The sequence below is a fragment of the Ambystoma mexicanum genome, chromosome 9 (genome assembly GCF_040938575.1).
Source record: "Ambystoma mexicanum isolate Mex_15411 chromosome 9, UKY_AmexF1_1, whole genome shotgun sequence".
NCBI classification, from domain to species: domain Eukaryota; kingdom Metazoa; phylum Chordata; class Amphibia; order Caudata; family Ambystomatidae; genus Ambystoma; species Ambystoma mexicanum.
In genome coordinates, this window is record NC_090931.1 from 1,434,893,173 (window position 1) to 1,434,911,439 (window position 18,267).

Below are 18,267 nucleotides of genomic sequence, written 5' to 3' on the forward strand. Positions count from 1 at the left end.
TATTCAAATACTGAACGAAGAACATCTGTTTAACTACATTGTATTAATGTTTAAGAAAGCCTGCATGGAAAACTTTAGAATACACAGTTATTGCATACGCTTGTTGATACATGTATTAAATGCAAACCAGTTATATGCGGTTATTTGAGACTTGGCACGAACCCTAGATCGGTGATGTATTAAAAGGAATATATTTTTATTTTTTAAAACATATTTTAATGAATTTAGTTGAATTTAATCAACTTTTTTCAATTTAAAACAGCAATTTATCAAAAGGTTTACATATAAAACACAGTGAATTATAAAACATACAATAATAAAACCCTACAAATCACCCCAAATGTCACACCATCACTTCCAATGCTAATAGTTACATTTGGGTTTTGCATTATTAACGATTGATACGCAATGAACAGGTATGACAATCACTGTTCCATATAGCAGATATTGTTAGGAATCAAGCTATTTTAGTAGATTTAAGGCTCGCAGAAAGTTAATTGTAGCCAGTCTTATGCTCATGCAGGTGGTAGTGGAAATAGCAAGCCATCTATGCTCTGTCTCATCTGGCTAAAATAAGGCAAATGTTTACTAAAGTGACTTTGTCTTAAGTTCAAAAGTTCAGGACAGTCCACAATAACATGTTCCAAAGTTTCAATAGTTGTTGCATTGTTGCAAAAACGACATCCTGAAGATTCCCGCGGGATTTCTTTTCTACGGGCTTGAATTTCACGGGTGGGACATAAATTAAAACGCATGCGTAACAAAGCATTCCTAACAGCAGATGAAGGAGATTTGCATAAATAGAAGGCCATGTCTCTATAACACTTTGCTGAGAAGACAGCTGGATCAAAATCTTTATACTTCAAACACAGATCTCTAGTGTCAATCCAAAGGATTATTAACCTGAAGTGGGGCTGGACATCGCACCCACTAAATGTATAAAAAGTGAATGCATTCTAATGTACAGCGTTTCTCACTGAACACACTGAACCACGCTGGAGTTGTGTTGTGTGTTGTACTAAGGGCCGATAGCTATCTGATTTTGCTCTGTTTTTGTAACTGGATTCAGTATAAAATAAAGTACTTTGTATGTTCCTTTGTAACCCGTGTTCAGTGCATTTCCTTTTGGGGTACTCAGCGTTGATATTCTTTTTCTGTTTTCACACTGTAAACACATGTACCAGACATGACACTTCACTATCCTTGATACTGAGGGGTGGGAGCTGGCTTCAGGTTGACTCAGTGCATATCAAAGTTTGTTGGGGGTTTTCCTTTCTTTTGTTAGCCTCTGCAGCTAGGCCTCATGTGGGCCTGTTTGAAGTATACTCTATTAGTATGCTAATTATGTTTAATTGCTGCCACCATTCTGCAGGACAACAAAGGATAGGGCTGATCCATGGAGCCTTTGTTATTTAATTAGGCTGGCCATGGCAGGTGCAAGGTTTTGCCCTCTCCCTTTTGAGATGCCTTGATGTACTCCTGGATGTCACATTCCAACTAAATGTGACATGGAGGACTGCGCCTATAGGCTGTGTCCACCCAGAATACACAGCTCTATGTGTATGTTGAGCATAGGAAAATGTGTGCAGATTAGACCCACACATTTTCCAGAGGTTGACCTACCCTTATTCAATTTCATATAAAAGAAATTTTAAAAAGCCCAGGTGAGCGCACACCCACCGTGCCGATTGTCAAATTCCTCAAAGTATTTGCCACTGCCCCTCTCATTACTCCACTCGGTTAATGTATCTGCCGCTGCCCCTTTCATTACTCCACCCAGTTGGTCTAACAGCCACTGCTCCTCTCATTACTCCACCCGGTTGATGTATCCGCCACTGCCCATCTCATACCTCCACCCTGTTAATGTATCTGCTACTGCCCCTCTCACTCATTACTCCACCTGCTTGATGTCTCGACCACTGGCCCTCTAATTACTCCACACATTTAATCTATCGGCCATCGCCCCTCTCATTACTCCACCTGCTTGATGTCTCGACCACTGGCCCTCTAATTACTCCACCCGGTTGATCTATCTGCCACTGCCACTCCCTTTACTCCACCCCATTGATCTCTATGCCACAGCCCCTCTCAATATTCCACCCAGTTGATGTTTCTGCCACTTTCCCACTGATTTCTCCATCAGGTTAGTCTATCTGTCACTGCCCGTCTCACTACTCCACCTGATAGAGCTATCTGCCCCTCTAATAATTTCACCCATTTCATCTATCTGCTACTGCCCCTCTCATTACTCCACCCGGTTGATGTACTTGCCACTTCCCCTCCCATTACTCTACCTGGTTGATGTACCTGCCACTGTCCCTCTCATTACTCCACCCAATTGATGTATCTGCCACTGCCCCTCTCATTACTCCACCAATTTAATCTATCTGCCACTCACCCGATTGTGCCATCTGCCCTCTCATTACTCCACCCGGTTGATGTATCTGACACTGCCCCTCTCATTACTCCACTCTGGTTGATCTATCTGCCACCGCACCTCTCATTACTCCACTCAATTGATGCATCTGCCAATGCCACTTCTATAGTAATGGCAGTCACCCTGACATGTGGATGCTCAGCCATCCATGTGTGTTCATGTACAGGTTTTCTCACTGGAACTCCTTTTGCCTTCTATAAAATGCTCATATGACACTAGTCCTCATATCTGAAGCATAGGAAGCTGCACTTGGGTATATGAGGCTGTTCCTGGCATATGAGACTATTCCTAATATGTGAGGCAATACTTGTGTGTACATGACATATGATTACAATACCCCGGGCTTATGATGGCTGTTAGGGGGCCTTGGAATAGCTTACATGTGTATGCCTGACACATGATGACAGTGTCCCTGGTTTATGATGGCTGTCAGGGAGACTTTGGAGTAGCATACATGTGAGTACCGGACACATGATGAGAGTGCCCCTGGCCTATGATCCCTGTGACAAGGACTTTGGAGTAGATTACATGTGAGTTCCTGACATATGATTACAGTGCCCATAGCCTATGATGTGTGTCAGGGGGACATTGGAGTAGCTTACATGTGAGTGCCTGACATATGATGACAGTGCGCCTGGCCTTTCATAGTTGTCCCAAGAACTTTGGAGTAGCTTACATGTGAGTACCTGACATAGGATGACAGTGCCCCTGGCCGGTGATGGCTGTGAGGAGGACTTTGGAGTATCTTACGTGTGAGTACTTGATATATGATGACATGACAGTGCCACTAGCCGATGATGGGTGTGTTGGGGGCCTTGGAATAGTTTACTTGTGAGTACTTGACATATGATGACAGTGCCCCTGGCTTATGATGTCTGTCGGGGAGACTTTGAAGTAGCTTATGTGTGAGTACTTGACATATCATGACAATGCCCCTGGTCTATGTTGGCTGTCAGGGGGACTTTGGGGTAGCTTACGTGTGAGTGCTTGAAATATGATGACATGACAGTGCCCCTAGCAGATGATGGCTGTGTTGGAGATCTTGGAATAGTTTACTTGTGAGTACTTGACATATGAGGACAGTGCCCCTGGCCTATGATGTCTGTCAGGGAGACTTTGAAGTATTGTACATGTGAGTACTTAACATATGATGACTGTGCCCCTGGCCGATGATGGCTGTCAAGAGGACCTTGAAATAGCATACATGTATGTACCCGACATGAGGACAGTGCCCTTAGCATATGATGGCTGTCAGGGGGATCTTGGAATTGTTTACATGTGCGTACCTGTTATATGTTAACAGTGCCTCTGGCCTATGAGGGCTATCAGGGGGATTTTGGAATAGTTTGCATGTGAGTACCTGTCATATGTTAACAGTGCCCCGGGCCTATGATGACTGTTAGTGGGACCTATTAATATCATACATGTGAACACCTTACATATGATGAGAGTGCCCCTGGCCTATGATGGCTGTGAGGGGCCTGGGAATAGCTTATATGTGAGTACCGGACATATGATGAGAGTGCCCCTGGTCTTTGATCGTTGTCACCAGGACTTTGGAGTAGCGTGCATGTGAGTACTTGACATATGATGACAGTGCCCCTACCCGATGATGGCTGTTTGGGGGACCTTGGAATAATTTACATGTGAGCACTTGACATATGATGACAGTGCCCCTGGCCTATGATGTCGGTCATGGGGACTTTGAAGTAGCGTACATGTGAGTACTTGACATATGATGGCAATGCCCCTAGCCTATGATGGCTGTCAGGAGGACATTGGAATTACATACATGTGAGCACCAGACACATAATGACAGTACCCCTGGCGTATGATGGCGGTCAGGGAGGCCTTGGATTACCATGCATGTATGTACCTGACATGATGACAGTGCCCCTGGCCTATGATGTATGTCAAGGAGACTTTGAAGTAGCGTACATGTGAGTACTTGATATATGATGACAGGGCCCCTGGACGATGATGGCTGTCAGGGGGACCTTGCAATAGCATACATGTGAGCGCCTGACACATGATGAAAGTATCACTGGCCTATGATGGCTGTCAGAAGGACTTTGGGGTAGCTTACATGTGAGTTTCTGACATAGGATGGCAGTGCCATTGGTCTATGATGTCTGTTAGGGGGACCTTGGAATAGCATACATGTGAGCACCTGATACATGATGACAGTACTGCTGGCTTATGATGCTGTCAGGGGGTCTTTGAAGTAGCTTACATGTGAGTACTTGACGTACGATGACAGTGCCCCTCGCCTATGATTGCTGTGACGGGCCTTGGAATAGCTTACATGTGAGTACCTGACATAGCATGAGAGTGCCCCTGGCCTTTGATCACTGTCACAAGGACTTTGGAGTAGCTTACATGTGAGTACTTGACATACGATGACATGACAGTGCCCCTAGCAGATGATGGCTGTGTTGGGGACCTTGGAATAGTTTACATGTGAGCACTTGACATATGAGGACAGTGCCCATGGCCTATGATATCTGTCAGGGAGACTTTGAAGCAGCGTACATGTGAGTACTTGACGTATGATGACAGTGCTCCTGGACTATGATGGCTGGCAGGGGGACCTTGAAATAGCCGACATGTGAGCACCTGACACATGATGACTGTACCCCTGGCCTATGATGGCTGTCAGAAGGACTTTGGGGTCGCTTACATGTGAGTTTCTGACATAGGATGACCATGCCCCTGGATGATGATGGCTGTGTGGGGGACCTTGGAATAGCTTACATGTGAGTACTTGACATATGATGGCGGTGCCCTTGGCCTATGATGTCTGTCAGGGGGACCCTGGAATTGCATACATGTGAGCACCTGATACATGATGACAGTACCGCTGGCTTATGATGCTGTCAGGGGGACTTTGAAGTAGCTTACATGTGAGTACTTGAGATAGGATAACAGTGCCCATCGCCTATGATGGCTGTGAGGGGCCTGGGAATAGATTACATGTGAGTACCGGACATATGATGAGACTGCCCCTGGCCTTTGATCGCTGTCACAAGGACTTTGGAGTAGCTTACATGTGAGTACCTGACATAGGATGACAGTGCCCCTGGCTGATGATGGCTGTGTGGGGCACCTCAGAATAGCTTACATGTGAGTACTTGACATATGATGACAGTGCCCCTGGTCTATGATGGCGTTCAGGGGGACTTTGGAGTCGCTTACGTGTGAGTACTTGACATATGATGACATGACAGTGCCCCTAGCAGATGATGGCTGTGTTGGGGACCTTGGAATAGTTTACTTGTGAGCACTTGACATATGGTACAGTGCCCCTGGCCTATGATGTCTGTCAGGGAGACTTTGAAGTAGCGTACATGTGAGTACTTGACTTATGATGCCAGTGCTGCTGGTCTATGATGTCTGCCAGGGGGACCTTGGAATAGCATACATGTGAGCACCTGCCATCTGATGACAGTACCCCTAGCTTATGATGGCTGTCAGGGGGGGTCTGACTTAGACTACACCTGGCATTATCCTTGCTGGACCTGCTTCTTTTTCAGTGGTCGGGTGGGGCATTGAGGGAACTCAGCTCTTTGCGCTCCCATCTTGACTCCCCTGTTCCTTAGGGCACTAAAAGGCCCTTCCTCCCTCTGTGTCCTAGCGCCAGCTTCCTTGTTCTCTCCTCTTCTGCCATTCACTCCTCTCCTCACCTCTCTGCTCGCTTTCCCAGCCGAGATTCACCCTCTCCTCTACTTCTCCTCTCGTGGACCCTGTATCCTGATCTCTTTACCGGTCCTCGTTCTCCTCAAGGCGCTCATCTACTGCCTGTATTACTTGCGCTCTTCAAGCTCAGACTGGCGTCTAGGGGAACCAGGCAATGCCCGAAGTGCCAGCCCATGATTCAAGATGGACTGTTTTATTTTTTTACAGAAAGGACCACTCTTTGGCCCAGAGTGGCTCTGTTTTATAAATCTTAACACTTGTTTAAACCGCAGTTAGTAAGCAAATGCATCGTTTGAACCATATTTTACCAAACACACCCAGTGCCATCTTAACAACTTTAGGGGCCCTGGGCACGGACATCTTTGGGGCCCCCTCCACCAAGCCAAAGGAATTAGGTGATCAAGAATATCTGGTCACACCCCCCACCCTCTCGTCGCGAACACAACCTATAGGTTGCTATACTGCCTTGCAACATTCAAAATAAGCATTTTTACTCCCTTAAAGTCCCCTTACCCTCTTCATTATTGCTCATTAAGCATTTGAAGGTCAACATTAGCAGTCTACGAAGAGGTTAGTTCTGTTCTAGAATCGATACAGGATACTTTTTATCAAGAGCATTCAGGAAGGTATGCAGCCTGTAGTATTAATGCAGGACCGTATGTAAAAGGTACATGTAACCCAGAATAGACAGAGAACGCACATTAGCTGCCTCACAGAATGCAAAAGTGCTCAAACATGGATAGAGAAGACCAATTGGAAGGAAGGACAAAGCTACACATACCATAGCATGGAAAGTGAATGCAGATTAGAAGCTACCAGGAAGGTGTCTCTATCTAGACAGAGTGAGATAAGAAGTGGGATATGGTTTTCAAATAGTGTTGCCATTAGAGATCAAAGGAACAAGTGCCTCTGGTGTGCAATATATCAATGCTCACTATTCTAGTGGAAGCAACACAATAGTGAAACCATGAATGAGGCTTTTATGAAGATCATACCCTGAGAAGGATATCACTGTGAAGGGCTGACAAGTTTGAAAGGATTAGGGACTGGTAATTATGAGAGGTTAGGCAATACAAGATTAAATGAGATGCCCAGGATCCCACATTGGTTAAGGGGTGAATCTGTGCCAACTCTGCAATTTCTGCATTTGAACAGTTTCTTTTCCAGTTCTTATAATGAACTAAAAAAATCTAATTTTGTAGAACTGACTTGGAAAGTACACAAATCACATTATCCAACATGACCATTTTTAAAATTAAAATATTATAGAAGGGTGTTAGACAAAATGGGAATGATTCTAGATTAATTCTCACCATCATCAAGGGAAGTATATAAGTACCAGCATACCAATCTATGTTATTTAACACATTTAATCTTCGGTTTTTCTTTTGTATTTTAAAGCTTTACATACTTCCAAAACAATGGCTTGTGACATTGTCATTTATAAACGTGCATAAAGACTTTTACAAAAAAACTTTTTTGTGTCAAACAAGCAGACCTTAAAATATGCTTGCCCGGGGCCTGCAACAGCTGGTCTGTTCTATTCTGTCTACTACCCCTTCCAGTCAAATGGCCTACATAAGAAGAAAGATCAAGTAATGGGCTAAACAATACCACTGCATGCACAAAGCCAAACCTCACAGAAGACAGCACTGTAATAGACATTAGATTATTTGACCAGGATCACTGTATCGTCTGCTGACAACACCAGGATACAAGCATGAACGTTCAACCGTCTTGAATTTGGATACTTATTCACCTCTTGGACACACAGTTTATGCTCATCATTGGAGGTGATTGCCTAGGTTTTACAACACCCCATCTGAACAACCTTCACCATACAGATGATATGTTAGTTATTATAGCAACCCCTATCTGGTGCAGGTACATTGCTGATACACCTGTATGCTATAAAACCAGGTACATATTGAGCCAGGTTTATACATTTCAGACATGGGAAGGGCTCCGCCAGCTTTGATGGACTGTGCTATTCTAATCTTGCATATGAACACATATCTCTGCAAGGAGTACTTAACACACTGAGCTAACTTCTAAACGATTGTGGCATTCAATTTATCAGTTCCATGTGTTAATTCCGCCGCAAAAATATTGCGATACAAAAATATCGGCATATTCTTGCGGCAAAATTCACACATGGTCCCTGCAGGGGACACCCCTACAGCCCCTGCATCATTTTTTAATGTGCAGCAGACATCCCCGCAGCCCCCGCGCCCACATAATATCCCCAACAAAAATATTGCTTATGGCGTACCAAACGGCCATATCTACAGCAATATTTTTGCTGGGGATGTTATGTAGTGATACCAATTTATCAATATGCATTTCAACTTTAGCTATTGCACACGATCAACATAATTCCCACAGGAAGGAAAGAATGCTACAGAGTTGTGCCCTTAGGAACACACAAAGTATGTGTACCACAGTGAACACAGAAGGCATTAAATGATGAATTGATCAAGGCAGAATGTATTTGTCAAAACAGACAGGCAATGGGTTTAGAACCTCAGCTGCATGCCCTAAAATATCCTGGCATGTGCTACTTAAGTCTGGTGAACAAAGGAATCTTACTTCTTTAGATCAGGTGGCCTTGTGGGGGCCCCTCCAAGGTGGGGGTCCTGGGCAAGTGCCCCTTTTGCCCTCCCATGAAAACGTCTCAGAACACACCCCTTGTGTGATAATCATGTGTCATAGATGCGGGGCACGGGAAGACGTGACGGTTAGACACCATGTGACCACAACAATAAAAGGGGGTCGGAAAGCCCGCCAAGGACACTGCCGCTCCGGTACCACACCCAGCGCGTGTGTCCCTTATTCCAGGTGCTGCGTGCTGGGCCTCCCCTGTCTGAGGGCGCATCCCGCGCACAACACCACATTGGCAACGAGGAGGGATCAGTCTCATTGTAGCCCACCCTGCAGCGCAACCCAGGCAACGCTGCGCCAACCCGCAGGGACACCCCATGTGTCCACAGGCCCGCTGACTCACTCGCGGAGTCACGTCTGCCCTGTGTTCCCTCAGCGGGACGCCAGGATCTACAGCCACAAATGCCGTGAGTACCATCAGCGTGTCAGTGCTGCCCCAACCTACCACAACCAGCACCTGCACCACCCTATCATGGGAAGCGCCTCCCAGCTGGCCCTGTCTCACCAGGGCCCCCACATGGTCTCAGCATACGTCGAGGCCTATACATGCCCCAGGGGTCCGCCAGGAGTCTCTGGAGCCCAGACAATATGGGGAAAGAAAAGGAAGAAAAAAAACCCAGGCACAGTTCTAAACTGAAAGGCACACCCACGTGTAGAGAACCCTCCAGCCACTGGTAGCCCACGCCCAGAGCCTCTGCAGGAGCCCATCAATCCTCCTAGCACCACCAACTCTTGCATAAGGCCCCAACATGATAGCCGACCCGACTGCATTCCCGGACAGGTCACAGGCACAGAAGCCTATTTCCAGGACATGGTTGGACATGACACAGGGCACATTTATGAAGCCTTTTGAGCTGTTTGGCCCCAGAGCCGTGCTTCGTCTGGAACTTTGGGTGAAACAGTTTGAACTAAGCCTAAATTCAAGGAAGGTCACAGATGATGAATAGAAAAGGACGCTACTCATGCCTAACCTTGGCACAATGGCGCTCAGACTCTTTAACACCCTCCCAAACAGGCGCACCGAGGATGATTGTGATACGGCAAAAACAGCATTAACAAGGAAGTTCAAAGCCCAGCTGAGCCCAGATTTTGAACGGTTCAAAATTAGCCAAGCAAGACAGCGCCCGCAAGAAGATATTGACGATTTCCACGGCTGACCCTGGGAAATGGCTATCGGAGTGATTTCCCCAACGAGGAATTTGCAGTCAGGCAACAATTCAGACATGGCCTCTCCTCTGAGAAACTTCGGAGAACCATACTATCCGAGACCAACCTCCCATTAGAGACCATCCTCACCATGGGACGACAGCATGAGAGGACAAATGAGCACATGGCAGAAATGGAACAGATGATCAGCCGCCTGCTGCTCGACACTGAAACCCCGAATAATAGCATGACTACCATCAATGTACTGCGACAAAACAGATACCAACACGTGCCCACACCGAACAGACCCAAGGACTGCCTATGGTGTGGAGGCCAACAACACAAAGAGGTACCATGCCCAGCCTATGGCACCACACGCTACAAATGTGGTACGGTAAACCACTATGTGTCAGTATGCCACCACTCCAGGAGAGTGAGAGAACAATTGCTGCAAGAAAGGGCACGAGAATGGAGGAGTGACCTCAGGCCCATAAACGCACAACTATGCCGCCCACGGCAGCCAGATCAAGGCAACATGAAAACAGTCCACAAAGGTCCGTGACAGACCCAGAGGGCAGGCTAGCGCTGTCGAAGGAGACAACGTAGACAGCAGCAGTGATGACGATGACCAATTGAGTAGAGAGCACTCCCCGAACCGCACAAGCCGATACCACAGGTTAAGAAGGGAAAAGGCCCACATGATCTCGGCAGTCAAGCCAGCAAACAGCAGCCAACCACATAACATCAAGTCGCACTGCACCTGCGTGGTAACAGTCGGAGACATCGCGGTGAAGATGATGATTGACACTGAGGCCACCATAAAAGTGATGCCAACCACCAAATTCGGCAAGCTTCACTGCAAACCAACCAACTGTTCACCTGTCGGTGTCAGAAACCCCTACCAGTCAAAGGGTACTTCAAAACAAGCCTTACCTATGATGAAAGGTGCTGCAAAACACACATCTATGCAGTGTATGCAGGGATCGAGATGCTGGTCATCTGCCTGATGGCTGAAAAACTACAACTAATTCTGTTCACCTTCCAGGAAAATCAATCACATGCTCACCAAACACAAAAAGCTGTTACAAGGAATCAGATGCCTGTAGGGGAGAACGGCGAAACTCCACATTGGCCCCACAGTGGAACACAGAGCAGTCCAACACCAACGGGTTCTATTCCACATGAGAGAAACCCAAACAACCAGAAGCTGTACGAATTTGCATCGACATGCACTTACCCAACTTTGCCATCGGGCAAGAAAGACACATTACCGCAAGGGTGGATGAACTTATCGTAGACCTAACAGGAGCCACTGTGTTCAGCAAACTGGACCTAAGATCGGGGTACCACCAGATCCGGTTAGCAAAAGAGTTGAGATACATCATGACCTTTTCATCACACCTGGGACAGAGAAGATACCACTGGTTCAACTTTGGAATGTCCTCCGTGGCGGAGGTATTCCAACATGAAATAAGAATTGTGCTACAGGACCTCCAAGGAGTTACTAATGTCAGTGACGACATACTAGTCTATGGCAAGACGGAGGAAGAGCCCAACAGACGGCTAGCAGCAACACTTCAGTGACTGGAAGAGTCTGGGCTAACTCTCCGTGAAGAGAAGTGTGAGTTCGCGAAGTCAACACTAAGCTTCTTCGGATACGTATTTAATGATAAAGGAGTGTCGCCAGACCCCGGCAAAGTGGCCGACATCAAAAATGCCCAAGATCCCACCACGCAACAGAAGTCTGCAGCTTCTTAGGTATGGCGACATACTGCGGGCAATTCATCCCTGACCTAGCCACCATCGCCACCCCACTGCGGCAACTCACAAAGTCAAATGGGAATGGTGTGAGATGCGAGAAACAGCATCCCAGAAGATCAAAGACTCCTTGTCCAGTGATACCACCATGCCATTCTTTGACACGTCACGGAAGACGGAGCTGCTAGTCGACACCAGTCCGGTTGGCCTAGGAGCAGTACTAACCCAGACTGAGCGAGATGGAATAATAGTTCCCATTGCATTTGCCACCAGGGCACTCAAACCAACTGAAAGAAAATATGCGCACATAGAGAAGGAAGCTCTTGCCATAACATGGGGTTGACAGAACCTTCATGTATACATTGTGGTGAAAGTACTAACAGACCACAAACCCCCGATCCCAATATACAAAGGATCGGCACCACACCCCCCTGCCAGGATAGAGCGCTGGATGCTCCAACTACAACAGTTCGGACAACCCCGCAGACTTCTTGTCACGGCACCCGAGACCCTTAAACCCTTAGGACACTGCTGCTCTGGAACCACACCCAGTGTGTGTGTCCGTTATTCCAGGTGCTGCGCGCTGGGCCTCCCCTGACTGAGCGTGCTCCACGCACACAACAGACCTTGGATAGTACTCAGTCTGCTCTGGCTGGCAATTAATTGCATAGTGTGAGTGTGGGCCACTTTTTCATTGGTGCCTGGGTGGATGTTATGCCCAAGTCTGACCTGTTGCTCTTTACCTGCCTCCTCTCCTAATCCTACCCTTCACCTCTCCCCCAACCCTCCTTCACCCTCCCTTGCCTTCACGTGTCTCCATTCCCTCACTCATTCCTGCTCAGTTCCCCTAACAGCCTTCCTTCTGGCGTACCGAGTCTGGCCTCGACTTCCTTCACCTCCCAAACCCAGACTTTCTGTAGAATCTCTTTCCCAAGATACCTGGCTGCCCCCTCAGCCCCGCCCATCCCTGGCTCCTCCTTAGTCCCGCCCCTGGCTCTGTGTTCCTCTTTGGCTGCCCCCTCTGCCCCGCCCATCCCTGGCTCCTCCTTAGTCCCGCCCATGGCTCTGTGTTCCTCTTTGGCTGCCCCCTCTGCCCCGCCCATCCCTGGCTCCTCCTTAGTCCAGCCCCTGGCTCTGTGTTCCTCTTCTTCCATGCCTTTATACAGCAGGCCCACCCTTTGATTGACAGCTGAGAGGTTGGCCCGAAGGGATGTGCGCCTCTGCTGCTGATGGGAGCTGTCTGGCGGGCGAGTGGAGGGAGGTCGGGGAGTGAGAGGGGGGTGGGGGTTCGTGTGTCAGGGAGTGTGGGAGGCAATCAGTGATCAGCAGTGCTGGGCAGCACTTAAAGGAAATGCATTATCTGTGCAGTCCAAGCTGCAGAGGGACCTATAGGCACTGGGAGCCGACGAGATAGCTGAACAGGTTGAGCGCCTGCTGCTGAAATGTGTGTGTATCTTACAGGCCGATAAAATTAGTCATATGAGTTGGTTAATAAGAGTGCTAACAAAAAAAAAAAACTGTGTGGTATGCGTCAAATAAAGAGACCATGTTATTATCATTATAACTTTGTTAACAGTATCTTTAATATGTTCTCAATAATAGACACATATTATTGCTATTATAATCATTGCGTTTCTTATCAGTAATAACATTAGTAATATGCATTTGATAATTGGTAACGTAACGTCAACTGCAAAAATAATACTTTATTATTATTGACGATGATAATATAAATTATAATACGATATTGTTATTACATCATCATAATTGTCATTGTGACTTCATAATCGTTTAATCGTTTTTGCTATCACCATTATGATAATGGTGTTCGAGCGGAAGGGACCCCCCACATCCCCTCCATATTCCCAGAATAACTTCCTAAAGGCTGGGGAGCGAGAAGACCACCCGAGCGTTTCGGTGAAAGAACTTGGAAACGACAAAATGCATTTTTCTGGAGCCGATGCAGGTTTTGGGGGTGCTCGGGACACTGGGGAAACGCCAGCTCGGCGGGCGGGGCCTGCCCGTGGGGCGCATCCGCGCGAGCAGCCGTGCGTGTGGTACGGGGCCTCCAGTAGCTGGGCCTCGAGTGCCTGATAGTGCCCTCTTGCGCGGCCCTTGCGCGGGTCCGTCAGAATAATGAGTTCCTGGAAGCAGCGAATCCGTGGCCGAGAGGCACGGGCTAAGGTGTGCACTCCCGTCCAATAGGAGGCCTGTGCCTGCTCTCTAATGCTGGACATGGAGGCACCCGGCCTGGGTTATTCAAATTAGAGAGCACGGGTTCCGCAAATGACAGGCGCCCCCACAATCCTGAGAGAGAGAGACAGGGGGCCCGCCCGGGTGGGGGCCACGGAGAGTGGCGAACCCCGCTTGCAAGCCCTGCGCCTGGTTAGAGCACTCCCGGACAGGACTCACGCCGAGAGCATCACGCGTGACCGGCCGCAGTCTAACATTAAAGATGCACGCATGCCGAGACAAGGGACAGGCCTGTGTTGGGGGTGAGACATGCGTGCAGAGGGTGCAGGGGGCCGTAAGGGGTGGGTGCTGGGGAGGTAGCGGTGGAGTCCAAGCGCAGGTGATCAGTCTTCGCCCCCAGAATGCACGCGCACGCCCCGAGTCCACCAGGTGCGACACTTTCTTCGCTGAAGTCTTAATGTTGCGGGAAAAGGTGCCAGGCCAGTCACAGGCATTTGGCAACTCACGCCTCGCGTGTGCAGGGGCAGTGGAACACATCCGTATGGAATTTCGGGGCGCTTCATAAGGAACTGGGAAGGTTTTGTAAGGAGGGGGGCGCCTTGAACTGCTTGTGCGCTGCGTCCACTTCCTTGACCGACCTGCAATCTTACCCCCCCTTTCCTTCAGCCTCACCAAAACTCGTAAACCCTTTACCAAAATACTGACCCCTCCTCAAGCCTTCCCTGTGTGCCACCACCCGCACCAGCATGCCCCAAACGCCCCACCCTCGCCCACTCCTGGCTAGGCCCCGGCCGTCCCCATGCCCCTTTCACTTGCAACCTGCCCCCAGACACCGCCCCACTGTAGCTTTTACATCTCCCACAATATGGCCTCACCCCAATATTTCCCATTACCATCCTTCCTACCAACGCCCCCCTCTTCCGACCCATGCCACACCTGTCACCCTGTACCAGCCCTCTCCTATTCTCTCCACAAGGCCCGGCCTCTGCCACCTTCCCATGTGCCACTCCCACTTGTCCCCCTACCTCCTCCCTGTGGCCCCCCCTGCCCTACCCATGCGCGCAATCCTGGTCCGCAGTTGTCTATCTGCCCTTTGCCACCTCCCTACGCCCCTGTGCCCCCGCCCTTGTCTCTTTGCCCTTCCTTTCCTCTGTGCCTCCTATCTAGCGCCCATGTGCCACTCCCCTGTGTGCCGCCTACAGCTCCCCTCTAACCCTTATATATCTCCCCTAGGTAGTGCTTGCCCTCCTCGCCTCCAGGTGCCCACCCGCCCACCCGCCCTGATCCATCTTCCTCCACTCCAGGGACGGCGTGAGGGCCTTTCAGCTTCAAATAAACGGGCCCTGGGGCGCAGCAACTGCTCCCATGTTGCCAGTCAGCAGTCTTGTGATACGGCAATAGATCCATTTCTGTATTATTTTCGTTCTGGGCACTTAAATGGGCGCTTTGCAGGGCTCGGCCTTCAAGTGAGACCCGAAGGGCTCCAGAAAACCAAGTTTGTTACACGAGCGTCGTAAAGCGCACATTTAAAGTAAAGAAATACACCAGGGGGTTAATACCCACCGAATAACACGGGGTGGCCAGCCAGCAGGGAGAAGAAACACCAAATAGCCGCTGAAAAGCTAAACATTCTTCTTTGTCAGCAAGAAGCTGATGTGGAGGAACCATGGTTACAAGGCAATCAGTGGGCATTTGGTGTTTCATCTCCCAGCTGGTTGGCCTCTCTCCTGCGGGCCCTCTACCTGCCCTCTCTCCCATCCGCCCCCCACCCCACATCTCTCCTAACCAGCTCACGTGTGCCACTCCCACTTGTGCCTCTTACCTCCTCCCTCTGCCCATCTTCCCTACCCCTGCGCGCCTTCCTCGCCCCAGATGCCCATGCATGCTTTCCACCTTGCGGCGCCTTCCTCCTCGCTGCACTCTGTGCCCCCTGCTCCCCTCCCTTCCCTCACATCTGTGCCCCCACGCCCTCCCCCCTCCCCTCTCACTCGCTCCCGTGCTCCTCGGTCTCCTCAAACGCTGGAGTTGCTGTCTGAGCTACTCCCGCACTGCTGCCGCCGGCCCCCTCCTTAGTGAAGGGAACCCCCTCAACTTGCCGTTTTACTGAGCCGCCCCCTCTCAGAAATGCCCCCCTCCCGCCCAGATTTAGCCCCCACCCCTTAGACTTCGGGACTCTTTGTAACTATCTTAGAGAGTAAAAACTTCAGAAGCCCGGACCGCATACAACCTGCCCTCCCAAGCCACCCCCACACCAACGTTGCCCCGTCCATCCCCAAGTCCCGAAGCCGAGTCTACCCCCCCAACCACTTCCCCACCCCCGCTTGCCTCGCCCCTGTTTATAGCCCCGCCTCACCTCTTGACCCCTGAACCCCTAAACCCAGGATACCCCGGTGCTGAGCAGACAGCCCCCACGAACGTCCTGGGAATCGCCGACCCTCGGCGGGTTTAGGTGCCCCCACCGGCAGCGGGTACCGCGGATATACCTGGGGTGGCCGGTGCCCTTGGGCAGCGCTTTGCAGGAGCTGAATCCTGGTCGGGAGAAGAAGGAAGACAAGTGCCCCCCACTCGGAGCCGGCATGCTGCCCCCCTCCAGCACTCAACTGGGGGTCTTCTTCATCCTGCTCTGTCCGGCCAACATCATCGGCCTGTGGTGGTAAGTGCTGACCCCCTGCCTACTGCTAACACTGGGTGGGGGCACCGGCTGGGCAGGATGGCCCTGGGCACCGAGGGGGCAAGCCCCCACTATCCACAAAATAAGGCGGTGACTGGATATTCCCAAGACCCCTCTCTGCCAATTCAGAGGGTCCCCCGAGGTCCCCAAAGAAAAGGGGCACCACAAACCGCCAACTAGGAGCACCGATAACTGGTGGCATCCCTGGCAGCAAACCCACACTGCGAAAGCTGGGGGAACCAAGTGGGGGCACCACCAATTGGCATGACTGGGCTTCTCCAAACAGAGGGTATCTATACGGGTGGGGGAGGGGGGTTAAAAATTGGCGACCCCTGACTATCAATACTGGGGGCACCAGTGAGTCAGCTCTCCATGCTCACAATACGAAACACCAACAGGGAAGCCCCCACCCCCCTCACACTGCTTGCCCCGGGGGTCAAGGGGTGGGGCTGGGGAGTTGATAATGGTGCGATGTACGGCTAATACGCGGGTGAGGGTGGTACAATTTTGTAAACCGCCTTGGCATCAGTACTGGGGTGGGCATTATCTGGGGTCACGTACGGGCACCGACTGGGAACGCGCCCTTGCTATTAGTACGGGGGCACTCCAGCTAATGGCATTGTGGTGGTGGGAGGAGGGGGGGCGTAAACCTTCCTTGTTGCAGTACTGAGAGCCCCGATTTAGAGCACCCCTTTGTACCTAAGATGGGAGCCATGGAGAGTGGGCACCTGTTTGACCCCTAAAAAAACGTGCGGTCTACACGGGAGGCAGTCAGGCGTCACGCGTCTTAAAACGAAGGGGGGGGGGGAGGGACTCATTCACATAGCAAGTGAATGTGGCATCACCAGAAATGGGCACTCTAAAAAAAAGTGGGGGGACTCCGTCCACCTGCGTGTACCCTTTTTTTTCTCGAGCGCATGATGAAGTGTGTAGCTAGGTGGGCATACTGGAGACAGCTGCGGTGACTGGGGGGGGGGGGGCGGGGAGGTTCGGTCCCGCTACTGATAATGGGTAGCATAGGCCAGCCTCCAGTCCTAGCCATAGTCCATAGAAGGGGCGGGACAAACCCCATCTGTCAGTACTGGCTAGCCTGGTGACCCCGACCCGGACACCCTACGTCCCCCAATTTAGGAGTGTGCGTATGTGTGTGGGGAGCGGGGCGGGGGGGGGGGGAGAAGCAGGTAACCCTGGAAGGGGAAGGGAGGGCAGAAATGCAAACTAATTGAAGCGGGAGGGGGCAGACGCGAATGATCGCGGAGAAGGGAGGGATGGGATAACGGACGGAGAATACATAATGGGGGGATAGGGAAAGTAGAAGAGTGTGGGGGAGGGAGAAAGAGGTGAATAGAAGAGGGAGGAAAGAAGAACGGCAGCGGGGGGCTTGCAAGATGATGGAAGGGAAGTGGGGGGCAGGCGGGAAAGAAAAAGAAGAAAGTCTGGAAAATACAGAAAGGACAGACATAAGAGAGGAAGGGTGACAAGGAGGGGAGAAAAGACTGCTAAGAGGGGACATTCAATAAAATGAAAGAGGGGGGCCGGGTATGGTACTCGTGCGTAGGCCGTGCATGCGTAGAAAAGCGACGCGGGCCAAACACACCCCTCCCAACACATGCCCCAGAGCTCTGAGGGGTTCTAGAATTACAGTGGCACCTGCACGCCGTGTGCAGCACTTGGCATGCGCTGAAACACGCGTAGAGCGCAGGCA

General features: G+C 50.1%; 1 protein-coding gene across 2 annotated transcripts in view; it reads left to right on the forward strand.

Annotated features, from left to right (window-relative positions):
* The first annotated feature begins 15,627 nt into the window (after nucleotides 1-15,627).
* WNT6 (Wnt family member 6) overlaps nucleotides 15,628-18,267 on the forward strand; it is a 329,006-nt gene continuing 326,366 nt past the window's right edge. The window contains exon 1 of one of the 2 annotated variants that reach the window (XM_069616855.1): nucleotides 15,628-16,544. In XM_069616855.1, coding sequence (XP_069472956.1) covers nucleotides 16,468-16,544 — 77 coding nt within the window. In that variant the 5' untranslated portion in view covers nucleotides 15,628-16,467. The remainder of the gene's footprint in view (nucleotides 16,545-18,267) is intronic. The other variant, XM_069616856.1, reaches the window with a different exon arrangement.